The 27,787-nt window shown below is 51.4% G+C and overlaps 1 protein-coding gene and 1 long non-coding RNA gene across 4 annotated transcripts in view; one reads left to right on the top strand and one right to left on the bottom strand.

Annotated features, from left to right (window-relative positions):
* Positions 1-27,787, bottom strand: part of LOC102026220 (transmembrane protein 132B) — a 213,553-nt gene that overhangs the window by 160,090 nt on the left and 25,676 nt on the right. Inside the window, exon 2 of one of the 3 annotated variants that reach the window (XM_013503744.1) lies at positions 24,995-25,141. In XM_013503744.1, coding sequence (XP_013359198.1) covers positions 24,995-25,141 — 147 coding nt within the window. Of the gene's footprint in view, positions 1-17,507; positions 17,528-17,968; positions 20,712-24,994; positions 25,142-27,787 lie in introns of those variants that run through there. The other 2 variants (XM_013503746.1, XM_013503747.1) reach the window with 2 other exon arrangements.
* Positions 10,741-14,184, top strand: LOC102008106. Its single transcript, XR_001230999.1, has 2 exons — positions 10,741-10,894; positions 12,647-14,184. It is a non-coding gene; the product is annotated as an uncharacterized LOC102008106 (long non-coding RNA).

Below are 27,787 nucleotides of genomic sequence, written 5' to 3' on the forward strand. Positions count from 1 at the left end.
AACACACCTACCAGAGGGAGTTTATTATGCACTGGTAACCCCCCAGCCGTACCAGCCTGCCCAAAGCCGTAGGAAAAGATGAGCAAACAGTAAACCTAAACCCAGGTTGAGCAGAAAGGAAGGAACAGTAAAGGAAGAAGTCAAATCAGAGAAATGGAAAATAAACCCAAAAGCTAGTGCTCTGAAAAGACTAAAAGCATCAATTAATCTCTAGCCAGACAAATCAAGGAAGAGACAAAGAAGAGCTGTAATCCCAGCACCCCAGGAGGCTGAAGCAGGAAGATCAAAAGTGTGAGCCCAACCTGGACAGTTTAGCAATTTAGTAAGACCTTGTCTCAATATTAATTTACTTTTTTAAAAAGAGACTGTGGACAGACATATATATAGTTCAGTGTGAAGACACCGAGTTCAGTCCCTAGTGCCACAAAAAAGTGTGACCATCAGGAATAAAATAATAGGCATCGCTGCAAATTCTGCTAATGTTAAAGGGCAATAAAGGAATATTACAAGCAACTCTCCGTAAATAAATTCAACAGTTCAGAAATGAGCAAATTCCTTGCAAAGAAAACTACAAAACCTCATGCACGAGAAGTAAGTATCATAATTTGCCATTCATCTATGAGTAATATTGAATTTATAGTTATAATGTTCCTAGTAAGAAAACACCAAGATAAGATGACTCACTGGGCAATTCCATCAAGCATTTATGGAAATTATTAAAAGAAATTCCATGGCAGTGTTTCTGGGGTCAGCTAACACTTCCCATGCTTACATAGGCCGCGCACTGCCTCAGTAACAAAACCACAGAAACACATGAAAATGTGACGAGACCATTACCTCTCACTCACAGAAGTACACACGACCTAACAAAATACTAATAATTAGAATCTAGCAATAAATTTAAGAGGTTGTACATCATGACCAAGTAGAGTTCATCACAGGAATTCAAGGTTGGTTCAACACTTGAAAGCCAGTGAACTTCACTATGACCAACCCGTGAACCTCCCCATAGCAACAAACTTAAAAATTTCTAAAACATGAAAAAGGAAATTTTGAAATAATAAAGTGCAACAATAAATCCTCTCACTGAAGAAAACTTCAACTTTATAAAATGCACATGCACATAAGCTACAGCAATGTGTCTAGTGGAGAAAGACTTCATGGCTTCTCCACAAGATCAGGAAAAGGCAAGGTCTTCCCGTCTCACCCCTTCTATACACCACTGGCCTGGAGTTCTCAAAGGTAAAGTATGAAAAATAAATTAATTTTCTTAGGACACAATTTTCTCAGGACACAATCATTCATCACCTACATGCAAAGTCCTAAAAAATCTTTTTCAAAAGCCATTGGATATGAGGTTAGTAAATTGCAGAATACAAGGTCAATATAAAAAATCAATTATATTTCTAAACTAACAATTAAAAAAAAAGTTGAAACAACAGCTCCATTTACATGCAATAGCATCAAGAAATAGGAAACTTAGTGGTAAATTCAACAAAGTGCAAAATCTGCACACTAAAAGCTACCAAGCATTGCCAAGCAAGTTTTAAAAGACCTAATTAAATTAATATATATATATACAATATTCATAGGTCATGAGTCAATACTGTTAAAATTTACATTAATTCTCCCCAAAAATGATCTATAGATTCAATGTAATCTCAGTCAAAATCCCAGCAGGCTTTTTTGTAGAAATTGGTTGACTTCTTTGTAAACTTATGAGGAAATCAAAAGATTTAGAATAGCAAAACAGTGTTGAAACAGAAGATGAAAGTTCAAGGGGGCTGGGGATTTAGCTCAGCAGCAAAAGCGCCTGCCTGGCAAGCACAAGGTCGTGAGTTCGGTTCCTGGTACCAGAGAAAAACCAAAAACAAAACAAAACAAAAGAAGATGAAAGTTCAAGAGCTTACACTACTTATTTTCAACACAACCAAGATAACACGGAAAAATGGGCACATAGCTATGTAGAAGAAAACAGAATCCAATAACAGACTCAAAAACATATACTTAACTGATATTCCACAAAAGTGCCAAGGTAGTTCTACGGAAAAGGAATGTTGTTGCTGTTGCTCTTGTTGTTCAACAAATATTGCTGGAACATTGGGGAAAAAATAAATCATGATGGAACAAGAGGAGGGAGAGCTAGATGAACACAGGAAGAATAAAAAGAAAAAAACCTGTGCCCTTACCTCTCACTATATACAAAATAAACTGTAACAAATTGTAAATCTAAACATTAGAGCTAAAACTATAAAACACCTACAAGGAAACAGTACAAAATCTTTGTGATCTAAAACGGGGTCAAGATTAAGACACAAAATTGTAAGCCATAAAATTAAAGACTGATAAACTCCACTTTGTCAAAATATAAAACTTTGCTCATAAAGGCATTGATAAAACAAATAAAAAGGAAAGCCAACACTAGGGGGAAATGATTACAAAACATATATTTAATAAATGACTGGTATTCCAGAATATAAAAGCAACTCTTAATCATTAGAAAATAATGAATCTGATTTTTAATGGACAAAACATTTAAATAGCTATTCTCCCTCCAATAAAAATATCTGAATGCCAAATAATCACAGGAGAAATTCCCAAAATATTTAGTTATATTTAGCTATTATACCGGGCGTGGTGGCACACACCTGTAATCCCGGCACTCAGCAGGCTGAGACAGGAGGATTGTGGAGAGTTCAAGACCAGGGCAATGGGGATGTAGCTCAGTGGCACAGCACCTGCCTGGTGAGCACAAGGTTGTGAGTTTGATTCCCGGTACCAGAAAAAAAAATTTAAAAGAGTTCAAGACCAGCCTGGGCTACAAAGTGAGCTCAAGGCCAGCCTGAACTGGATAGTGAGACCCTGCCTCAAAAAAAAAAAAAAAAAAAAATAGCTATTATGTAAGTAAAGTCACAAAGAGATACTTCTGTATATTTACTAGAATGGGTAAAATTAGACTGACAATATTAAATGCTGGTAGGGATAGGGAGCAATCAAATCTCTCATACATTCCCATAGAAAATAGAAAATGATGCAGTCCCTTTGAAAAACAATGTAGCCACTTCTTAGAAGGTTACATACACACTGAACAACAATCCACTCCTGGATATCTACTCAAATAAAAAGTAAGCCTATACCCACACAAATGTTTGCATGTGAATGTCCAGTGAAGCTCTGTTCAGAATAGCTCACAACTGGAAACATGAATGGGTACATAAATGATCAATCATATCTGTGCAAAGGAATGCAACAGGTGAGGGGTAGGGTGTGGGGTTGGGTACCGATACCCACAGCATCATGCATAAGTCTCAAAGCATTGTGCTGAGCAAAAGATGCCAGCTGTACCTTTTCATCCGTGTTAAACTCCAGAAAAGACCAACCCAGTCTACAGAGACAAAAGCACATCAGTGGTTGCCTGGGAACATGGTGGGCAAAGTTGGCTGGGACGAAGCATCAGAAACCAGCAGGCACCCCGGCAATCTCCTGATGTGCAGCGGTGATTAGCTGGGAGAATATATCTGTCAAAACTCATCAAGATGTACATGTAAAATGGATATGTTTTATTGTATCCAAATTATACCTCAAATTTTTTTGATTTTATTTTTTAAAAAAGCAGTCACTGAACAAAAATTACCTTGAAAGTAGAAATAGAATGACAGTACCTCTTCAACAGAAACAATACAAGCCAGAAGACAATATAATGATATATTCAAAATGTTGAAAGAAAATAACTGCCAACTTAGGTTCCCATTATCAGGAGAAACAGTCTCCCAGAATAAAAATGAAATAAAGGCATTTTCAGATAAACAAAAACTGATACTATTTACCTGTAGCAAACATCAGTAAGTAGAATTCTAAAGAAACAGAAGGCAAGTGAACAACATAAGCATGTAGGAAAAAAAGAAAGAAAATGAGAAGTACATGGGTAATATGAGTGAATATTAACTACATAAAATAATACTAATTGTCTATAGACAAAGAGTATTAGTCTACAGGAGAAAAATGGCATGTAACTGGGAGTACAATAAGCGGAGTCATTATATTATAAGGAATTCTCTGGAAATATGGCAATGTTATCAAATAATATTAGATGTTGATAAATAAAAATGACATTGCATTCTACAGAGTAGCCACTAAAACAATAATGTTTTAGGGGCTGGGGATTTAGCTCAGTGGCACAGCGCCTGCCTGGCAAGCGCAAGGTCATGAGTTCGATTCCCGGTACCAGAAAACAAACAAAAAAAAAAAAACACACAAAATTTAAGAGTTGGATTTGCTATCAATAAAAGACCCAGCATGATGGTACTCAAATCTGAAGGTAACAATAATGTTTTAGAATGTACAAATGTGAGAATGTGAGAATGTACAAATGTGAGAATGTAAAAATATGAAGCCAACTGAGAATTTTTTTTATTCCATTCTTTCCCCCTTTTCCTCAACCCAAAAGAAAGGAGGAAATGAGGTAGGAATAATCAGGTTCAAACACATAGTAAGAGCACAGATTAAAATATTAATGATTGCATTAAATGTAAATGGACAAAATATCCCAGTTGATAGGCAAAGATTGATAGGCTAGCAAAAATAAAAATAAAAACACAAAAGAGACTCCCAAAATATCTGACATACACATTTAAATTAAAAGTTTAAGAAAAATACAAGCCAGTAAATATTTACCAAAAGAAAACTGATATAAAATAGTAATATGAAGGTAGAGTTTAACACCAAATGCCCAAATCAAAACAAAGAGGGTCACTCCAAAGAGACACCAGGTATGATTTGTCAGGAAGCTGTAGAACACAAACAATATACTGACTTGTGAGTACAACAAAATCATATCAGGTGTGTCCTTCCATTGCTCGTAACCAGCTGCACAGTGCTACGCGCTTCAGTGATTGTGTGCTTGGGTTTTCACTCTGCAAAACCAAGAGAAGGTAACGGCTTCCGAAGGCTGCTGTGAAGGCCAATCTCGGTACATCATTAACGCATTAATCACGGAAGCAAATGATCCATTAAGGAGGAGAAATAAATGATATTTATGAACTGTCTACTATTGGAGCAAAGCTGCCCTCAATGTTTTATTGTTCTTTCTCTTGCAATCTTCCCAGCAGCTCTAAAAATAGAATTAGAATTGTATCACTTGTTTACAAATGAGAAGCAGGCTACCAGAGGCTAAAGGACTTCCCCCAGAACAGCAAATCACAGGACCCTGATTCAGACTCAAGTTTCTTTTACTCTAAAGCTATGCTCAAGTATGGCTACTTCCTAGTGAACACTAAGTCGGGTGTTCTAACTGGACGCTCTGTATGCCATCTTACTCTATCACCTTTCTAACCTTCCAAAGATCACATTCTTAATCTGTAAAAGCTCATAAAAATCAATGAGAAAGTTAAGACGCCAAAGGTCATAATGACTAACATCACTGAGCACTTACCCTTCTCCCGTGATGCATGCGTGTACTATGCACTGTCCCAGATAACGTTCACAGCAAGTCAGCGAGGTGGGGTTTCACTTGGGGTTCAATTCATAATGTGAACAGGAGAAGTTTAATACAAATAACTATTAACTTTAAGGGGAAGATGTTACCAAAGTAAAAAGAGAACACAAAAGAAGACACTGGAGCTGATACAGCACAGCTGGAGTGGACACAAAGTACGCAATAAATGGATAGCTTGGCGGGGCTAGGGAGGCTTTCCTGAATCAGGGATTCAGACTCCGCTGGGGAAGAGAGGTCGCAGCCCCTTGGGCCGCAGAGTTCACTGGGAGGCTCTGCCCGGAGCTGGCGCCTGTGACCAGGCAAGTGAGGAATAGCACTCTGGGTACAGAGGACTGAGGCCGGGGTGGACAGAGCTGCGTCAGTGTCCAGACGCCCCCGCAACAGCAGGGACACAGGTCCAGGGTGTGAGGCATCTCTACCGGGGCTACAGGGGCCACACTCCCAGGGGCAGGGCCCAGGCCAGCAGGGGTGTACCGAAGGTGCCAGGAGTCACCAACCAGCAGGGCAGCACCCAGGCTGGAATGTATGGCATCCATGCTGGGAGACCCCGGGAAGACAGTCCCCAGGCCTGGCCAGGACCCTGAGCTTGCCACAGGGCTACACACCCAAGAGTCACAGCTGCAGTGGGGGGTTAGAACAGGGAGTCCATCACACACAGCGCCTCAGCCTAGGGGAGGCAAGAAAAGACAAAGAGCCCCGCTAGACCTGAGGGTAGGCGTCCTCCACTGCCCTCTACGGACAAACCCCGCCTACTGCAAAGGGTGAGAGGCTCACCCCAGAACAGGCGCTGAAGGGTGTTTGCAACAGGTTAATGACCAGCCAAGGTAGGTGTTTACAGCACTGTTAGTGCTGGCGCCTCCACTTTGCAAATGAAGAGAGTGAGGCAGTGAGGGATTCCATGCCTGAAGTCGCTCATCAGCGACAGGGAGGATGCAAGGAGAGATAGTGCCTGCCTCCTCCACCACGGCCTGGCACTATCACAGAGTTACCAGACATAAGAAAAAGAAATGGTCAGTTCTGAAAGATATTTGGTCCCATTACAGAGAAAAGAAATTTAGAGGAATCGGACATATTTCACAATTAGCGAGTAAGCGAAAATGTTGACATGATAGCACTGTGGGCAGAGGAGAGGCACAGGTCCGACCTTTCCTGCCTGTCTCTGTTACTTTTCTAGTTGCTGGGACAAAACACCCGACACCCAAAGTTAAGGAAGGAAAGGTTTCTTTAGCTCACAGTTTGTAGAGGTTTCAGTCCATAATCTGCTGGCTCCAGGGCAGGGTACATGGCCGAGAGAATCAGAAGAGAAACAGTCCATGGCAAGCAGGCAGACAGGAGCAAGCAACCAGAGGACGAGACAAGCCTCTTTCTGCCCCGGTACTGTATGCAAGCTACTGGGGTTAGGGCGGTGCCTAACCAGTCAGTGGACCGGTTTAGTAATCACTCATCCTCAATCCCAGCACCCTTAATCCCAGCATTGCACCATGAGTCAGTCGCACACTCTAGATCCAGCCACCTCAAAAAGCCCCACCTGTGACCACCTGAGGCTTTGAAGGGACAGCCAGACACAAGCCATGACACTGCCAGAGTGGGCATCAGTCTTTATTCAACGGAGCAGCCATGCCCAGGCTTTTTGGCTCCAGAACTGTTTCGTAGGAGCCAGTTTTTCCGTGGGTGGGGGTGGGAGGATTTACTCTTCAGTTTCTTTTTCTTTTCTCAGTATACGTGTGTGATACATAATAATTATACTCCCCAGTGCTAGCACCACGCCTCAGCTCCACTGAAGATGATCCAGCGTTAGATTCTCACTGAGAGCACAACCTAGATCCCTCGCAGCTCACCACGGGCCCGCGCTCCTAGGAGAATCTAAAGGTGCCGCTGACTCACAGGAGGCGGCGCTCAAGCTGGGAGGAGCTGTGAGGAGGGGCTGCACACCCCCGCTGCATAGCCCGGGTTGGGGATTCCTGCAATTGGAAAACAGACCCAGTCGGGGAGACAGGCTAGGGCCGCTGTGACCGTGGGCCGGTCCTAAATGCACAGGGCGAGCAGCAGGCTGGTGTGTGGGAGGGGAATTTCTTCCCTCCCGGGACCCTCACTGTGCTCCCAGGCTTTTCCATGGGTTGCATCCGACCTGCAGGTGATGCAGGCTGCGCTCCTCTCCTTGAGTTCTCCAGCCACAGTGACATGAGGGCCATCTACACCTGCCTCACGACAGCCGCAGCAGCGGCGGGACACATTCCAGGGGCTGTGGAGGGCGTGGCCACGTAATGCATCAGAGGGACCCTCGCCGGCACTAACTGGCACTTTCGGGAAAGCAGTTTTCCGAAGTATGCAATAAAGCCTCCAAAATACCAACACACAGGGCCATCACATCAGGAACATACTCCAGGAGCAATCTAGAAGACCAAGTTCCATGCATGACTTAGAACAATAAAACGTTTAGAAACAAACTATGCCACCCTCCTATGAAGAAATAGGGAAGTGCGGTCAAAAAGCTCACAGGTTTGTGACTACACGTGCAAATGCACACGGCAGGCAGTCAGCCCTAACGAAGCAGGACAGAAAGCTGTTTACGCAGAATGTAAGAAACACAGAGAACCCAAGCCCCGAGTGAAACTAGAAAAAAAATGTCAACGGTGGTTCTTTCTGCTTTCTTTTTTCCAAATCTATCAATCTATTTCTAAATTACACAGAGGAAAATGAGTAAGAGCATTCCATGCAAAATGGGGAGCATGAATTTAAAAAGTGGGGTGTCTTTCCAATAATTGGGAGGGTTTTTATCCGGTTACATCCCAAATCTTTTGTATGCAGAAGAGAGTTGATCCCCAAGAGAAAGGAGGACAGAGAAGATGGATGGAGAATAAACCACGCTGCCCTCGCCCACAGACGCCCCAAATAGACACTGCGTTTCCCCAGGCAGCCAAGGCAGCCTTAATAAATTACCACAGGGGAAAAAATTCACTTCCATCAGCCCGGCCCTTCCCCACACAATGCAATTTCACGGTGCGCAGCTGCCTTCTATCTCATTGTCACTAAAGCACCAGAGACAACAAATAAAATAAAGTCTGCCATTGTTAACAGATTTTTAAAAAACAAAAAAGCATTTTTCTCGCAGTTCCGTGGGTTCTTTTAGCTTCCATGGCATCTGTTGACAATGAAAAATCTAACCAGCTTAGCTGTAAATCTACCTCACTTATAAAAGTTTAATTACAATGTTTCCACTCCAATTTAAGATAGATGAGCTTTCCGGCTTGAGAAGGAACTGGGAGCAAAAGAACAGACAAAAGCAGTCCCACAGCACTGACTGTTACCCGGCTCCTGAAGCCCGCGTGAAGCAGGGAGCCCAGCCACTCCTTCCCAGTGGGGACCCCAGAAATGGCGCAAGAGTCTTAGAGGGACCGGGAGGTAACCACGGAAGACGCCGCATCAGCACCTCCCCTTCAGGAGGTGACAAAGAGGCCAACGTGCCAACCCTCCCTGCACCAAGTGGAATTTACAGCCATGGACGGTCCTGCCAGTGCCTGGTTCACAGACCAGAAGGCTCGGCCGGTCCTGCTGCCCAGGACTATGACAAGGGCCGTCTTCCACAGGACGCCCGGGGCCCCACCGAAGCCCCCCACCTCAAGAAGAAAACTGATGGAGCACCTGGGGCTGCTCAGGGACACCTTGCTCTCAGGCGGCCCCCCTGGCAGAAGGCACTGATCCGCAGGTAGGAGAACGGTAACACTCATGAAAATCTGGACACGCCCTGCCAAGAGAAACCGGGGAGCCCCGCCAGCCCTTGGCCTCCTCCTTCCTCACCACCAGAGGGATGACCACTGTGACTGGGGACTCGGGGCCCCACAGAACCCCCAGATCTGCTTCATCCCGCCCACTTGGCGCTCACCAAGACTGAAGTGAGTCTCTGGAGCTGTCACATGATGACGGCACAGCTGTGTGTCCAAAACTCAACGCCACAGCGGGACAGAGAGTACCTGACACTGACCGCCTGTGGTCGCAGACACGTGGTCTGCATCCTGAATGGAACGTCGTCTTTCGTTCTTTTCAGGAGCTTGTTTGCCAAGGGCCACCAAACACTTCAGACCGATTACCCCGTAGGTCCCCGGCACAAACGTCCGAGCAGCTACCGTCTGCCTTTCTGTGCCACTGGTGAGGTACTAAGGCACACGGCCGAGCCCCCCGGGTCGCACAGCTAGCAAACACTGGCGTCTGGACTTGAGCCCTGCGCCAACTGCAAAGACTGTAATTTTAACTGACGCCAGTTTTTGCGCCCCTCTAGCAAATCCCAGCAAATCCCAAACTCCCCAGTCCTCAGGTAATACTCAAATCCAGGCCCCCTGGGCGTGGGCAGATAGGAGACTCGGCTGGGCTGCTTCTGCACCGCAGACGTGGCTCCCTGGTTTTACACAGTAACAGACAGGAGATTTCACAGCAATTTTCCCTCCGGAACACCTTAAAACCACTTGTGTTTTTGCTCCTCCACAACTAACGGCCCGGGCCCCTGCTCAAGCACTTGCTTTGTTTAGTGTTGACTTGGAAACGGGCAAAAGTAGAATGGAAAAGAGTACTGAATGTAGCTTGAAATTCCCTGGGAAGATCCAACATCATTTGCCTAATGGCATATTTCTGGTTAAAAAAGTACTATTTGAGGAAGAATTCTTTCCGAAGCGCTTTTCCTACTGTGGGGAGAGGCCGCCGGAGAAGGTCTGCAAAGCTTGGGCTGATGCGTGGCATCTCCACGGTGAGCTGTGCTGAAGCCCCCCGTCACAGAGGAGGTTCAGAGGCCACTACCCCACCGCCGAGTCCTGCTGTCCCCGTTCCAGTCCCACCCTATGCCTGTCCCCGTGGCCTGGCCGGGAGAACCCTTTCCAGGTCCCCAGGCTTCTCTGGCGGCCAAGGGACCCACAGGGGCGGCACCACAGGTCCAAGCAAAGCAGACCTCAGGGATTGCGTTCAGAAAGGAACTCAGTGGCGATCAAAGGCCTCTGATGGTTCCTCAGGGTCGCTCCCCCACTTCTCCGCACCTTTACCTCAGAGGCCCTCGCTTACCCCGATGGTGTCTCACCTTGACCTCCTTCAACACAGAAGCCTTCTATTTGTGTACCAATCTCAAGGACACTCAGGGCTGCAGAGAAAGAGGCCTCCACACCTGCCTCGAACCCACTCTCCCCTGGAGGACCCCGCCTTCCGCAGACGCCATGGATACCAGTGACACCAGGATACCAGAATGCCGTGGCTACTGGTGATACCAGACACAGTGGAAGCCAGGGGCACCAGGGCAGCCCCACCCTACAGCGCTGAGCCCAGGCCAGATGACGCCGCAGGCACTTTCCACAGATCTCAAAATCTGAGAAGACCCTGCCCAGTAAATACCAAAGTTCCCCTGTGTTAAAGTTGAGCAAGGTAAGGCAAAAGGAGCTGAAATGACTTGTAGGTCACAGGGAGGAATATCAAGAAAAACTTTTCATCAGAGGACTGTGACACACACCCATAATCACAGCACTCTAGGAGGCTGAGACAAGAGGATCCCAAGTTCGAGCCCAAGTTTGTATGTTTAAATATGCCTGAAATAAGTAGCTCCTGAGTTTTAAGAGGAAAAGCAACTTAGTGACTTAGCAAAACTGTCTGAAAATAAAAGTAAATAAATAAAATTAAAAGAGCTGGGGATGTAGCCCAGCACAAAGGCCCTAGGTTCAATCACCAGTACAGAAAGGAAGAAAGCTCAGTGCGGTGGTGCACGCCTGCAATCCCAGCACTAGGGAGGCTGAGGCAGGAGGATCCCCACAAGTTCAAATCCAACTCTCTCTCTCCCTCCCCTACTTCCTGGCTACCATGAAGTGGGCAGCTTTTCTCCTCCATGGTGTTTCTGCTCCCACAGGCCTCAAACCCATGGAGCCAGCTGACCATGGACTAAAATCTTTTGAGCCCAAAAAAATTCTCCTTTAAATTGTTCATATCTGATACTTCATCACAGTAATGAAAAACCCACACACATCCCTGAGCCTGGTTGTTTGTTTGTTATTTTCCCCCACTGGGGACTGAACCCAGGACCTTCACACTGAGCTACACCCCCAGTCCATTTCATTTTATTTTTTATTTTGAGATGTGGGCTCAGTAAGTTGCTAAGTTGCCCAAACTGGGCTTGAACTTGAGATCTTCCCGCCTCAGCTTCCCAAAGCCCTGGGACAACAGCCGTGTGCCACTGGGCTCAGCCAGGGCCTTTTCTAATCAGAGCAGCCAGAGGCAGCTCCAGGGGTCATGTGTTTCCAGTCGCTCCAGAATAGTCCGACCATATAGTTTTAACTTGGCCCAACATGAAGGGACAAGGAAAGCTCTGCAAACCAAACAAAGCAGGTCCCGGGCTGCCACCCAGACACCTACCATGGCGGAGCCAGGGCTAAGCGGCCTCGGGCCGTGGGCTCACAAAGCTCAGGGGATGCAGAGTCACTCGAAAGCAAGCACACCTCTGCTTCAGAACTGTTCAGTCCACGGGAAGGTGGAGGGTGCTGGTCGATCACCGCTGGAGAATAACAGTAGGCCATAATGAGTCGCTGAACATCAAGATGCATCAAATTCATCCTCAGTGTTGTATTTTTCGGAAGTGATTAGGTATCACTTTCTGCCCCTTTATAGCAAGATCCAAGTGACAGCCAATCCATCAGCTTCGCAGCCAGTGTTTAACCACGGCCTGTTGCATCCATTGTCCCCCACCTGAACCATTCTTTCACCAAGAGGAATAGCTTAATTCTGCTTCTTGACAGCAGAGAAATTAAGTGGCATGGGCCCCTCCAACAAAACAATGGAAAACCCATAAAATTCAGCCGGGAGAACCCCAGCCCACAGGAGGGCACGCGGTAAGGCTGTGAGGAGGTGCAGCCTGGTTGGAAGAGGCGTCCCTGTGGGCGTGGCCAAGAAGGGGTCATCTCCCTCCTTGGCTCCTCCCTCTCGCTCTGCTTCCTGGTCGCCATGAGCTGAGCAGCCTCCTCCGCCAGGCCCTTCCTCCATGCCTTCCTGCCTATGGAAGGAAGCCAACTACAGACTAAAAACGTCACCTCAGTGAACTCTCCTGCTTTAAACAGCCAGGGCCAGGTACTGTGTCCCAGTGATGAGGAAGTGACTAAAATACCCTCTCACCTCCAAATCTTTTACCCTCAGATACAACTTGCCAACTGCTACAGCCAGCCTGGGGGCCACTTTGGTAAGAGATAGAAAGCTGAGGATAACGTAAACCTGAGGATGAAGCAAGCACTTCTCTGTCCCTGACACATGACACAGCTCGAGCATCTCATTTTGTCATTCCTACCCCCCAGAAAGAAGTCTTTGGCGTGACGACCAAAAAGCTCACGCACCGAAAAGACACAAGTTTCACAAAGTAATACTTCTTTTCCTGTACACCCTGGACTATCTGGATATGCAGATGCAGAGGCTGTGAATGGCCGTACTGTGGGTATTTTCAATTCTGTGCTAATCTACCCAATTTCTCTATTCATCCTTTCAGGCCACATTCATTAATGAGTTACAGCCCTCATCTTAAAACTCACTACCCACTGGAGGGTCTAATACAAATAAGTAAGATTCCTGTATGAAAAATGGGCACTGACATCTACAAGAGCAAAAATTTTACATAGCACTTATCCAAAATGGACAAATGAGTGAAGTGATAGGAAACTTGCTCTATGGAATATTGCACATGGAGGGATGGAAGAATTAGAGCCGCATGTATCAACAGGGATTAATTTGGGAAATGTTGCACTGAGCAAAAGAGAAAACTTGCAAAATGATTCTTCCAGCACAATCTATTTATATAAAGTTTGAAAACATGCCAAATGCACTGTCTGTGGAAAGGTACTTATGTGGTAAAATTACATAAATATTCATCAAGCAATAAACATATAATTCAGGATCGCGGTTAGCTCTAAGGAGGAAGGAAGAAGAATGTGGAGGAAGAGCTCTGGTTTTGCTTTTACTTTTTAGCTCTGTAGCAAATCAGGAAAGATAGTAAACAGTGCTAAAGCTGCGTGTGGATGGATGCACATTACAATAGTCTCTGTATTTTTAAACGTGCATGAAATAAATAGCTCATGAGTTTTAAGAAGAAAAGCAAAGAAAACCATCAGGTCCGTTTAGAAAAAAGAAATCCAGCAGAATGTGGAACTGTTCCAAGCTCCACCAAAAAAAAAAGTGGTGAGGGTCCTTCCTTGTGAAGTAACTGCCCGCGGGGAAACGTGAGCTCTAGGAATAGCTTGAATTCTTAAGAATATGTTTCATTCCTGGAGAGTCCTAGGAAAAGCTGTCAAGAGGAGTTGATTCTCATGAAGCGGTTTACGTGGAACAACCATCGGGAAGGTTAATCAGTAGCCCTACGTGGGCCCAAAACATCTTGGAGGAGAAAAGACTTTCGGGTAACTTTCAAGAAGAAAGGAGGTCCTCCTCTTTGGTGCTGTTCGTATTGTGGTTAAACTGCACATAACGTCACATTCACCACTTCACCCACTGTCAAGCACATACTCCACTGCAATAAGGGAATTCTATGACGTGCAACCATCACCACTCTCTGTCCTGAATGCTTTCGTCAACCCCAAAGGGAATGGGTGTCCATCAGCAGCACACCCCAACCCCCGTTCCTCTGGCAATAGCTGACCTGCTTTCTGTCTCCATGGATATTCCTTATAAATGCAATCGCGTGCTCTAGAGTCTTGTGTGTCCATCTCTCTCATCCCACGTTGCATTTCTAAGCCTCCTCCACACGGCAGCCTGAGCTAAGGCTTCGTTCCATCTTATAGACGGACCATACGTATCCACCCAAGGATATGGAGAGATCGGAGCCCGCTTCACTGCTGACAGGAGTGTGAGTCTGGGACAGCTCTGTAACAAACAGCTCGGGGCCACCCAGTCATTTCAACACAGAGTTCACATACAACCAAGCACGTCCAGTCAAGAACGGAACACAGGTGTTTAAGCAAAACCTTGTACAACGACGTCCCTTACAGCAGGACTCATAACACCGAGAGTGAAAACAACCCGAGCGTCTGCCCCTTCTGTTGGGTTCTAGGCAGCGACTTTGTGCTGTGCTGCCGTCTGCAGGCCCAGGGACCACAGATCTTAGAGCCACACGTGGTGAATGCCACTCAGTGGGCAGAGCAGCGCCCTCCAGATATTCACAACCCAGTCCCCAGCATCTGTGACCACGCCACCTTACACAGCAAGACAGACTTGGCAGATGGGACTTCGGGAGGGGGAGGTTGTCCCAGACTTCCTGGTGGGCTTGCTGGGGTCACATCCGTCCTTACCAGAGGGCGGCAGGAGAGTGGAGGGCAGAGGAGGGGTCATGCAATGGAGACAGAGGTCAGAGTGTCCAGGGGCCACCTCCAGGGGCCAGAAAAGAAAAGGAAACAGATTCTAGCTTGCCTCCCTGAGCCACACAATCTGCAAATAACCTTGGCTTGAGCCGGGTGCGACTGATGTTGGACTTCTGACTTCCAGAAGCATGAAAGGATAAACTGGTGCTGGTCAAACACGCCAAGTCTGTGGCGATCTGTCACCCGCTGGGGTCACGTACTCGGTATTCAGCCTGGAGGCCCCCTTCCGAAGCACACTGACACGTGAGGGGGGAAAGGAGGTAATTACACGGATTACCTCGTGAACTTTAAGGAACAGCCAGCTGGGCGCGGGCAGAAGACAGAAACACGAAATATCATCGTCCAGCCACCTTTTGGGGAGGGCCGTCGGCAAAGACTCCGGGCACAGAAATCCCAGGTGAGCCCCAGAGCATTGGAAATAGGGGAGGACGGAAAGGTCATTCAAGAAATACAGCTGTTTGAAGTTCAAGATGGGGACCTCCTCCTCCTGAAGGACGGTGAACCTTTCAGAGCTTTCAATGGTACGAACAGCCCACTGAGCATGCGGGTTCCCCAGACTGTCCTGTGGGCTCCTGGCACTGCCCCACGGCAACGCTATTCCGTGGCAAAGGCCTGCAACGGCTCTCAGGCCCTAAGACCCCTGAAGGAATCAGTCCTTTTCAGGGTCAAGGCTAAACCCTGTAAATTTGCAATTCTAGCAACTTACAAATTCAATGTGCCCCAAAGAAGTGAGCCAGGAAACCGGGTTTGGGAACAGCCAGGCAGGACTGTCCGGGGACCCTACCGGGGCCAAGCTGGCTTTTCCTTCAGAAGTGCTTGTTCGTCTGGTTCCAGGCCTCCTGTGATAACCAAGTGCATACACGGAAGCTCCAGTCTCAGGGCAGGAAGATCCGTCAGAGCGAGGTTAGTTCCACGGCGTGTGCACCTTGCACTGCAAACACCAAACACTGGCCACCCTGGCCTGCCCACCAGGGGACAGGCCACCGGCAAATGCCAGAGCCAGAGGCTGTTCGTGTGTGTACTTTAAGTACACAGTTTATTACATAAGCGAGGCAATGCATCAGCAGTGGAACTGTGAAAATGTCCCTGAGCACCAAGCAAGGACGGGTGAACCTCATACATCACCAGGGCCCACTCTGTGGCATGGCGGCGGGCCTCGGCATCCCAGCCACATTCTGAGCTCCCTGGAAGCATTCAGGGTGAGCCCCCTTTTGTGCGAAGGGAAGCTTTATCCAGGCCCGTTTCTCCCAATCCTGTGTGATTACAGCGGCCGTGTCGACCTACAACAGCCCGCAGATGCCGAGTGGCTCGCCCAGGCTGCAGCCAGCCGCTGGCGCGGAGACTGCGTCTCATGCTTGCTTACAGCGCTGGCAAAGCCGTTCCCCAAACAGCCTGCGCGAAGCCTCTCCCACCATACCCACCTCGGGCGGCAGCGAACAGAGCAGCACACACACTCCACACCACACAGGGCGAGATCGAGGCCTGGGACCAGGACGTAGACGCCGCAGCAGAGCCAGCAGAGTGATCTGGACAGGATCCCCAGCCCCAGGGCCCCGAGGCATCAGGCTCCAAGCCCTAGGAGTCCATGACCTTGGACATCTGCCCTCTGAGGGCCTCCTCGGTCACCTGTGTCTCAAGCCACTGTCCCGCTGGCTGGTCACAGACTCCCTTCCTCTACCTACCGTGATTGTCTCCACACCGCTGCTGCCACCTCAAAGCCACCTCCCCAGAAGCCCCCGCCTGTGGCCGTCGGGGCAGGTAGACAAAGACACGCAAAGACCTGGCCAGCCTTCACTGAACCGCACACAGGAGCCAGGACAATTCTGCCATGTAGCTCCGTGCAGTCCTGGTCTCCACCTGGACACCTCCCACGTCCCGAGCCCTCCCGAAGTCCTTCTCGGAGCGTCACTGTCTTTCCACGGAAGTGGCGTTAGACAGGTCACTTACCTCTCTGCCTGTCTGCCACGCGTTTCATTTACATTCAGCTTCTTGCACCACACCATCATTTGCATGAAGGGATTCTCGTTACCAAGGCAACAGGAAGAAAGACCTGTTCCGTTTCAGTTAAGCCCCCTGGATGCTACCGGAGCCCCACTGGCTCCCCCTCCCGGCTCCACTTGTGTTCCCAGGTCCCTCCTCCACCAAGAGCAGCAGGTCACCTCAAAACACAAGGTGAAGCCAGGTGTGGCAGCAGCTCACTGGGAGGCTGAGGCAGGAGGATCACAAATTCAAACCTATCCTGGGTAATTCAGCAACTAAGTGAGATCCCGAGTCAACATAAAAAATAAGAAAGGGCTGGGGACGTAGTTCAGTGCTAAGGCCCTGGGTTCAATCCCCAGTTCAGCAAAAAATACCCACACTGCTAAATTTTAAAACGTATAAAATCAAATAAATGGAAGGAGGCTCCCATCACCCTCCAAGCCCTCAGCAGCCGCCCACTCCACACAGAACGAAATCCAAAGTCTCTGAAACGCACACAGCTCTACTGCACGCAGCTTCTGCAGCTCCGGGCTTACTGGCCGAACGCCTCCCTGTGGCCCTGCGCTCCTGACCTCTGCACAGAGGCCTCCAGCCCAAGGCCAGTGCCTGGGGCTCCAGGCAGACTCCCTTGCCCCGTCTCTCCGGAACCATCTACCCCAGGGCCTTCACACACTCACCCCTCTGGCTTGACTGTTGATCCCAGGTCTCCACAAGGCTGGCCACTCCCAAGCCTCCTCTTGGATCAGACAACACTTCCCCAGGCACTGCCCAGGCACAGCCACTCTCAGCGCCCCGCCCCACCGTCAGGTGGCCATAGGTGTGCAGCCCCTCTGCAGAGCCGCAAGGAAACGCCCATCAAGAAAGCCGGAGCACCCTGCAGTGCCCATTCACACGGTGATTTTTCTTCACTACCCGCAACACACCAGGCACACACGATCCCCACGTTCCCCGGGCCACGGACCAGCTGCAGTCAGCATTGGAAGTTAAAGTGCAGCTGAGAATTGCAGGCACATCTGTAGACGCATCCGGTAAGGAAGGGGCATAACTCCTGCCCTCTACGAGCCGGCTGTGGAACGGAGGAAGTCACACTGTCCTTCCCGGAGACACAGGTCTCCCGAACGGATGCCCAGGCACTCACCTTTCATCTCGGCTTAAAGGGGCCGCGCAGGCATTGATGCTCAGAGGTGGCCGATGAGTTAAATGGAGGCTTTCCAGTCCAAAAGAATTTCTGCAAAACTGACGGGAAGGAAGTTGCAGGGGCGGAGACAGGCGACCGCTGAAAAGCTGCTTTGGTCAAATCCTTGAACTGGATCTGAAGGAAGTTTCGTAGCTTCGGGGACAGATTAGTTCATGACATAGACAGTCGTGGCATCGTAATATGACGTTGTGACATCAGAATGGTCACATCCGGTGATACGTGTCCAAAATGGTGAAATAATGCTAAAGGGATCTCACGGACGGGCCAGGGCTTCTGGCAAACAAATACCACATGCAAGGACAGACGCAGACCCCTTCCTGTTCGCATGGACTTTGCAGGCTACCCTGGCTTCGTTTCCCCGGCCGCCCGGGCTTTGCTCTGGCAACACCACACGGGCGGACATTGGGAAGAAAGACTCGCTGCCCTTGGTTCCGCGTCTGCCTCATACGGGAACCGGAAAAGTGAAATCCTACAGGAGAAATAAACTCTGTGCTTGGAGAGAAGGGGCACGTGAGACGCTGAGTGACGCCGGGGACGCCGTCCTCTCTTTCCACCTCGCAAAGGACCTGGGCCATGCACACCCCTGGCAGTGATCAGGGCCCCGCCTGCCGCAGCTCAGAGCTCACAGGGGAACCGAAGAGGCCACTGCAACCCCACCAAAGGGCTGGGCTTCGGCCAGCATTCCCTTCCACCCCACCCGCTTCTGTCTCGGAGAATATGCGGAAAGGCAAGACCAGGCAATTTATTCCATGCTATTACGTGAAGCAGCCACTTTTGAAGCTAAACACATGAACCTAACATTTACCCAAAACCAACATATTTCTGCACCTCTGTGTGAGTGCCTCTACACAAATACACTCACCAAGCTACTGCCGTTGTTACCTCGGTTTGGAGTGGCTTGGGTATGCCCCATTTTGCTCATCTGTATTTGCCAAATTTGCTTAAAGAGTGAGATCTTTGCTGAAACTGGGTGGCAGCATGAATTCAACAGAGAGTTTCCCGCTGGTTAGAAATAAGGGGGGAGGGTTAAAAAATACCTCTCTTTCTCTCCTGAAATCTGACGCTTTTGGAGAGTATGGGAGGAGTCCTCCTCCAACCCGAGGAGGGTTCTGCGGCCGTTTCCAGCGGGAATTCAAACCAGGACAGGCCGCCTTTGCAGCTCCGCACAGTCTGCGGCCTACCCCCTTGAAGTCCTGGCCTGGAACTTCCTCAGTGGCTTCTGCTCAGAGGTCCTATGCGTTCCAACGGCAAATGCCACTGTCACCCCTGCAAGTGTGGTGCTTCTAAATCCTTCCTTTCAAATTCTCACCTGTCTAAAAACGCAGTGCCTTTAGCAGCTTCGGGAGTTGAACATCGTTCACTGCTTTATTCAGGGACCAGTCCCTGCCAGCCCTGGCTGCACAGGGAGCTTGGCTGCAAAGGGCCCCGCTGGTGACCCCTGGAGGCCAGACCCTGGGCTCCCTGCACCCCGCCACACACCCAGAACTGAGCAGCCTCCCCACACCTGCCCCACGAGGGTCCATCTGCCCTTGTGCTGGGCGCCCGAGGCCGTGGTACCAATGAGCTGGACCTTGCTGGCTTACACCCACGCACATTTATGCCTTCACAGTCCCAGAAGCCAGAGGTCCAGAGTCAAGGAGGCTCCAGGGCACAACCAAGCCCCTCCTCCAGCTCACGGTGTCTCCAGTGTCCCTCGGTCTCTAGGCCTGCGGCTGCCTCCCCATCACCTCCGCCTCTGTCTCCAAGTCCCCTCTGTGCGTCCTGCCCCGGATGTCTCTCTGTTAGAACACCAGTCACCTGAGCACCCCAGGACAGTCCTCCCATCTCAGGATCCTTAACCACCACCCAAGGGCTCTCATGCCCAAGAAGGTCCACAGGTCCAGGAGACTGGAGCATGGACACAACATGGTGCAGTCACGCTCAACCTGCAGCCCGCTGGCACTGGGGGTGCTGCTGCATGTCCAGGCTGGCGGGGACAGGGAGCCAACAGATGGGCCAGGGCAGGCGGGTACTGTGGGAGGGCTGCACGGGACACCCTGTCATGCCTCTGCAGAGCCCAGGCTGCTGCTCCAGCACAGAACCTGAGGTCAGATTGCTGGGACCACACACCGGCTCCGAGACCTTGGGGGGGTCCTGGCTTAGAGCTGAAGTGGCCCCCAAAGTCCTCGTGTTGGGAAGGTCACTGGATCACAGGGAACAGATGGTGCAGCTGGCTTGCTAGTGGATGAAGTCAGGTCCCGGGACAGCATCCTAGACAGCGTCCGTATCTCCCTCCAAACCCCCGTTTCGCTCTCCACTTCCTGTCCACCGTGACGTGAGCAGCTCTTCTCCGCCAGCCCCGTCCACCACACCATCCTACCTTCCAGCCTGCCCACCACGGGCTGAACCCTGAGCCAAATAAGCCTCTCCTCCTCAAAGCTGCAGGCGTCAGGTTTGTGTCTCGGCAACAAGAAAGCCACTGAGACGGGAGGTCATTTGACTGCGCCTCTGTCCGCTCATCCATCCAGTGGGAACAGTAATAGTTATCAACATCACGGGGCCCTGGTGTTTCTGATTTTCAAACAATTATTCTCCCGAATGGCTTACAATAATGTCTGGCCCCAGTAAGCATTATGTGATTTTTCAGTAAATTTTTAAATAAAATAAGGAATGGGCAATAGAATCACGCAAGTGTCCTGAGAAACATCCTAAAACGTGTGTTCTTTCTCTTTTCCAGAAGGAAAGGAACTAACATAAACTCAGCCAAAGAGGAAAAACAACTTCTACTATTTAGCAACAGAGGACCTGCTCTGGTCCCTGGACATCTCTCTCCCTGGTTTTTTTTTAAACTTGAGTAGAGTTCCACAGGCTCACAGAGAGACTCAGCGTGCTTCAGGTCTCGCAAATCCGTAACATGACCCTTGACGTGACATCAATGTTGCTTTTTGCTCAGTGGTCAGTGACTGAACTTCACAAAGCACAATGGGCTCATCACACTGGCGAAACGGTGGCCCCCGCCTCTGCTCAGCTGGTCAGTGCCACGGTCCGGAACCGAATCGTCCTCCAGTGCCCAGTTTGGTCCCATTGGGAAGTGACGGAGCCTTTCAAAGGCAGAGCCTGGCAGAAGGCGTGAGGTCACTGGGGTGTGTCCTCAAAAAGGACTGTGGGACCCCAGCCACTTCCTGTCTCTCTTTCATCCCAGCCCTGGGGTGAGCAGGATTTTGCTCCCCCACACACCCGCCGCTGTGATGCACCAGCCCAGTCCATGCTGACAGGAAACAGGGCCAACTGACTCGCATCTGCAAAACCGTGAGTCAAATTAAACCTTTTTTCTTTATAACCTGATAACCTCACGCATGTGTTATAGTCATGAAAAGCTGACAAACACAGTTATAATGTTTTCTGGATTCAAGTTGGCAAAGATAAATTCCCAAAAGATTGTCTCCAGGTTTCCAAATATGGTCACACCTCACAGGATGCAGCTGGCTTTGACCTTGGTTTCACGTGGAGTAGGGTTCCAGGTTGGGTGGGGCTGTTCCTGTGAAGAAATCCATTTCAGGGCTTTGGCTTTTCTATCCTTATTCCCCAGGGGACTACACAGCTCTCCTCTGCCTGAATGCCATGTGTGCAGAGAAGCAGCTCTGTATCATGATTTCTGACCAAATAAAAGGCAGCCTGTTCTCTGAGGTGTGAGTCCCAACAGTCAGACAGAAATCACCAGGGCCGGCTCCTCACCTCCCATTCCCCACCCGCACATGGTCTCCGTGGCGACGGTCCATCTGCCTGCTTCCTGTCTCTTGCCGTCCCTGTTATCCGTTCAGAACACTTTCAAATTTGCTTATTTTCCTCGTCTCCTCTTCCCCTCCCTGGCGGTGCCGCTCCTTATCTTGCAGTTTTCATCTTTATTACTCACGTTTCTTCACAATGAGTCTTCATTAAAATATTTTAAATTGAGACCTTTTCTGCCCTCCCAGCCGAGCATGCTGGGTCTTTCCACATGACACATTCTGAATGCTTATCACAGAATTTCAGGCAGTTTGTACATTATATTCCATTAAAGGCTCCATTCCACTCCAGGTTGTCACAATTCAGAGATTACAGCTTTCTGCGGATGTTCTGTTAGGGATATATTCATATATTCACTTTGTTAGCGACAAACCCAGTCCATGAGCCTGTATTTCACACCTCATTTGATATCACAATGCAACAAAAAGTATAAAAAGAAGCAATTACTTATTTAGATTATGGAATGGATTTTAGAGGGATATTAGATAAGCATAAATTGTCATGCCAGCGTAACACTCCCTGCCCTTGTTATAGCCCCAGGGAGGTCAAATTCTAAATGTGAAGGAGGAGGAGGAAGAGGGAGAGACACACACAGGAGGTGAGGCTGTCTCGGAATTATGTAACTTCACTTATATAACCTGACTTTTTTCTCATGTAGCCTTTTTACAAATCTCTTCTAAAGAAAATGCAGAAAATGATTTTCCCAAAATCAAAGGGGTGACTGCTTTTGACAGCGTGCGTGGCTCTTCCAGTTTAAAACATCACCACTTAGTCCAATACTTCAACAGAATTAATTTGCTCTGCAGACTGCAGATACTGCCGTGACCGCCCATGTCTGGGGCGCAGGGCCAGGAGATCCCTCCCCGCCTGCTCCGGCTCAGCATCAGGGCTGTGACACTGTGCTGGCCGCTGCATCCCACGTCTACCTGTGTCCCCCCCGCAACCATGGCCCCCCGCAGAGCCCCTCCACTCATCTCTGCCCCACCCCTTCACAGCTGGCGACAACAGTTGGTTCAGGTCAGCAGAAGATCCAAGCTGCACCAAGCGGAGTCTGTGACCGCAGAGCCCTGGGCCTGTCTAGGAAGAACAGCTGCTCCCTGAAGCGACCGCTCCACAGGTGGCTGCTGGGAGCTGCTGCCCTCCATCCTGCCCCTGGAAAGCCAACCCAGAGCAGAAGGGGACAGCACCTAGGAGACACTGGGGCAGCTGGCCCAACGCCCCTGGTTCATGCGCCTGAGCTCCTCCACCTGCGTGAGGCACTGCATGAGTGCAGAACCTGTCTCCAGAGGTCTCGTGTCCAGAGGCGGACGTCTTGAAGGCAGCTGCATCACAGAGCACCATGATTAATCCACGGGTGGTCTACGGCTGAATGTGCTATAGAGGGCGGGGCCTGGTGGAAGAGGCAGTCCCCGGGAGGTGGCCAGGGAGGGTTCATCTCCCTCCTGGCTCCTCCCTCTCACTCTGCTTCCCAGCCACCGTAAGATGAGCAGCTCTTCTCCGCCAGGCCCTCCCACCACACTGTCTCTGCCTGGAACCAGCCAACCATGGACTGAACCCTGGGTCAACAGAAACCTCTCCTGCCTTGCGTGGTGGGTGCTAGGTATTGTGTCCAGTGCCAGGACAGTGCCTAAGACAGGACCTGATGGTGGCAATCAGAAAAGGCCCTGATAAACCAGCACCCAAGGGAAGTCTCCTCACAGACACAGGAAGACACAGGGACTCCACAGACGGACTCCAGCGCAACCCCACAGATACCACTGAGAGGAATGCAGCCGAGCTCACCAGCCCGCCAGCTCGCCAGCCGCCCTCCTCCTATCCCCATTCTGTCTCCTGCTCCATGGCTCAAAATTAATCCAGACTTGCACTTCCCAATACCAGCCTGAATCTTGGAGTTCACACCTGCATTAATGAAGTCTGGAGAGATAACTTCTGCAGAGATTGCTGAAAAGCTTTCCTTCCCCGGTCAAAAGGCACACAGGAGAAGCCCTGCTCCCTTCCAGTCTCTGGATGTTACTGGGTGACCATGTGAGGTCCGGAAAGGTGCAGCCGTCTTGTGACCATGAGGGAGCAAATTGGAGCGTGACATAGGTGTAGCAGCCATGGTGGGGCAGAAAGACACAAAGCACCCTGGGGACACACAGGAGCTGCTGTGTTAGCCAGCTGCAGAGCCACCTGTTTCTGCTTCTTGTTGTGGGACAGAGTCAAACCCTTCCGAAGCAGCCACTTTGCGGCAGACAACCCCTCGCTTGTGACTGCCAGCAGCTGAGCAAATACGAGCCACCAGAGATTTGGGGGGTCGGGGTGGCAGGCAGACACGGCTCCCAGGGGAACCAGGGCCAGGGGAGGCTGCTGAGTGGACACTGTCCGTGGAGGTGAAGGATGAGTGTGCAGAGACATCCAGCTCGAGGATCTCGGCTACTCCATGCATCACTTCCGTCTCGGAAGGAGACCTTCGGGAGCAGGCAGGAGAGCGCCAGCTGAGGTCGGCCGCCCCAGAAGGGCCCTGCACCCCACGGCCCACAGGGAAAGCCCTCGCCCAGACCCTGTGTCTCGAGCACCCACAACCCACTCCTGTGTACGCTTCTCCTGGGCCTCAAGCTGCTGAAGACCGGACACCAAAGAAGACGAAGGCTACAAGCGACAGGGTGAAGGGTCAGATCGGCCAGGGGCTCACGCACCACGCTGAGCGTCGGCGCCCCGCTGGGCGAGGGATGGGCCATGGCGGATGCAACCCGCTGGCCCAGCCGCCGTGGAAGCTGTGGGTAGAGGGCAAGGCAGAGCAAGGCAGAGAAGGGACATGCGGGGTGCGCGCCCTGCACCCCCGACCCACCTGGGTCCTGCCGCAGTCACCAGCAGCAACCCTCTGCTTCCCGTGAGCCACATGCAACGCAGGGTCACCCGGCCCCAGACCCGAGCCTCGGCCAGCCACCCGGTGTCGCACGGGAGCGCATTTCCCCCTTTGCCTCTTGAGCAGTTCTGTTTTCCCATCTCATCCCCAACTCCACACGGCAAACAGTGACAGCAACAGCAACGCCGACGACCCGGTGTGTGGCCGTCAAGCTGCACTGGGACAAAGGCAAACAGCAGCAGCCCCGAGACCACGACCCGACCGGGCGCTCGTGAACACAGGGCTGAAAGATGGAAGTCACCCAGCCGCGCATCTGCCCGCGGTGCAGCCCCGGGCCCCGGGGGGGCGCTCACCTGCTCTGGGTGTCGGGGCGGTGGCCCACACAGGCCAGGGCGGCTGTCGTCTGGCTGTCGCTGTGCTCGATCTCCTCCTGCACCGCCCACTGGTCCTCGTCGCTGACTCTCACCGCCGTTATCTTCACGCCTGCCGCCGCCTTGATGCTGGGGGAAGGGAGATAGTGTATATCAGAGCACCATTCTGGTCTGCAACAGAAGTAACCTAGGGAGCCACAGCAGGTTCCTGGGGAGAGAATCCTGAGCACCGCCCTCTCCTCTGGGCCCCATGGCTGGCAGTGGCTTCCTGTTGTGCACACAGGGGCCTGAAAGTAAGAGCGCAGCTGGCCACGCGCACCAGCATCCAGTGTAATCGGAGTGGCTCCAGCTTCCTCCTCCTGCGCCCCGGCTGGGTCTGAGGTGGGTCTGAGGAGGAGGCTGGGGCAGGAGGGGCCCTCACGTGGGTGGGAACAACAAGTCCCCAAGGGGCAGGAGGACCCCGGGAGCCCAAGGATGGGCCACACCAGGGACTACAGAGGAGGCTGGGGCTGCAGCGCTACTGGGACCCTCCAGGTGTGTTCCAAGGAGCTGAATGGCTGGGTGCTGTCTTAGCTGGCACTGCCCTCTGCGTCTGTCACCTGTGGCTTTCTAGGGGCCAGGATGGAGCCCCGTGGACTGCGTGGCCCCTCGCTGCCCTGTCCAGCACAGACTCTGAGGTCTGCTGGCGCTGCCCACTGCCCACGTGGCCGGGGAGATGCGTCCACCTGCTTGCCCTGCACGTGCCGCTTCCCGAGAAGTTGCTGCCAAGCCCAGCACCGCGCTCCAGACGCTGATGCCTCTCCTTGCCCACAGGGGCAGCCTCCCCGCAGCCTCCCCGCCTGACTCTGCCCCCTCACAAAGCTTTCTTTCTTGCGCGCTCCATGTTCCAGGAATTAATGTATGCAAACCACCATAGAGGCGTCCTGTTCTGTCCCCGCCCGCTGTCCCAGCCCAGCTCGCTGTCAAGGGAGTAACTGGGGAGAAGTCCCCAACCGCGTCTAGACGGGCAGAGCCGCTCCCCGCACACGCCCGCTGTGACAGCGAACCCAGCGCTGCCCGGCCCTGGCGGCCCCAGAGCCTTCATTACCGCGAGTCCGGGGCCAGCCTCGATCCCCCTCCCCACCCCACCAGGCCGAGCGACAGCCCCGTCAGTCACAGAGCTGCTCCAGGACCTGACCTGGCCCCCTGACCTGGCCCCCTGACCTGGCTCCCACTGGCCACACGCTGGCCCACACGCACCACCCACGGCCTGGGGAACCCCAGGTCCTGAGACTGTGTGCCCCCCTTCCATGCCCACCTGCACCCTACTCACCCGCCTCGCCCTCAGCCTTGGGGACAAACACAAGGACGCCCTGCGGAGTCTCTGGTGTGTTAGGTAGGCCTCCCCCATTCTCGTGTAGGAATAAGGCCGGCGCCCCCAGTCCTCTGCTCTGAGCGGACTCTAGGGATGCTGCGTGCCAAGCCCCCAACGGCCCCCTTGTCTCTCCTGTTTATCCCACCACAACCGGTGGGCTCTTCCCCGGGCCCTGAGACCAGGACGAAGCCCACCAGCCAGCATCACCACGTCCCTCACCGCCCTAGAGGTCCCGGGGTCCCAGCAATAGGAAGAAGCAGATGGGAAGGTGACCCTAACCCCCAGATGCCAGAGTCTGCGGGGATTTTAGCAACTGGTTCAACGAGCCCAGGGTCTTGGGCTGCACGAGCCACCCCATGTGAGTGAGGCCACTGAACGCGAACAGTGGACCACGTGCCCCCGACTCAGCCTCCTCCCCCTGGGCCCCGTGCCCCGCTCTCCACCCCGAGCACCCTGCTTGGCACCGGGGTGCAGGACACAGGTGTTTTTCTCTCTGGCTTCACCCGCCTCCCGTCACCCAGGACCGTCAGGACCACCGGTTCACCGCACACTGTGAGCCTCTGCCCTGCAGCCCCACTCCCCCGGCTCCCGGGAAGGGAGGGCCGACCTGCAGCCCCACTCCCCCGGCTCCCGGGAAGCTCCTCGGGGCTCCTGAGGCATTAGCAGTTCACCTCGGGAAGGGAGCTGGAAACTTCCATGGGATTAATTTCTGGGCAACGAGGAAATCTCCAGAAACCAGACCCGACCCCCCGCTCCACCCAGCTGGCTTCAGCAAGCACCCCAGCACTCCCCATACTTTCTACCCCGGCTCCCTGCTTTATTTTCTCCTCTGCACTATGGCCCCAACACCCACACGCTCCCCTCTGGACCGAAACGGTGGGGGCCGTATTTTCTTTCCTGTCGTAGCTGTGCTGCTGAGAACCCTGCCTGGCAAACAGGAGGAGCTTAATAAATATGGGCAGGGGCAGGGTCCATGCCTAAGGCCCCCACTGTCTCTGGGGGCTCCATGAACATGGAACATGGAGGGCAGAGGAGGTCCACCAAAAAACTCACCCCGATGGCAGAGGACAGGGCCAGTGTGCAGGCCTGCAGGCCGAGGCCCAGGTGTCGGGAGCTCTGAGTCCGGCACAAGGACCTGCGTCTGGACACAGCTGCCCGTGCACTTTGCTTCTCTGCGGAGGGCTGGCTCCAGTCACAAACACGCATCTTCACGCAAGGTCCCCTCGAACAGGGCCCTGTGATCGCAGCTTCCGGTCCCCTTAACTCCAAACACGCATGCGCACACGTACACGCACCCGTGCACACACGCACGCCCACCCCGTGACCAGCACTTGGCAGGAAGCAGGGAGGTGGCTGTTTTCTCAGGCCTCAGTAAAGGGTTTCTCACAACTGGATGAGTAGGGTAATACGGTTCCGTGGGG

This window comes from Chinchilla lanigera, unplaced genomic scaffold (genome assembly GCF_000276665.1).
Source record: "Chinchilla lanigera isolate Chin_1 unplaced genomic scaffold, ChiLan1.0 scaffold00081, whole genome shotgun sequence".
NCBI lineage: Eukaryota > Metazoa > Chordata > Mammalia > Rodentia > Chinchillidae > Chinchilla > Chinchilla lanigera.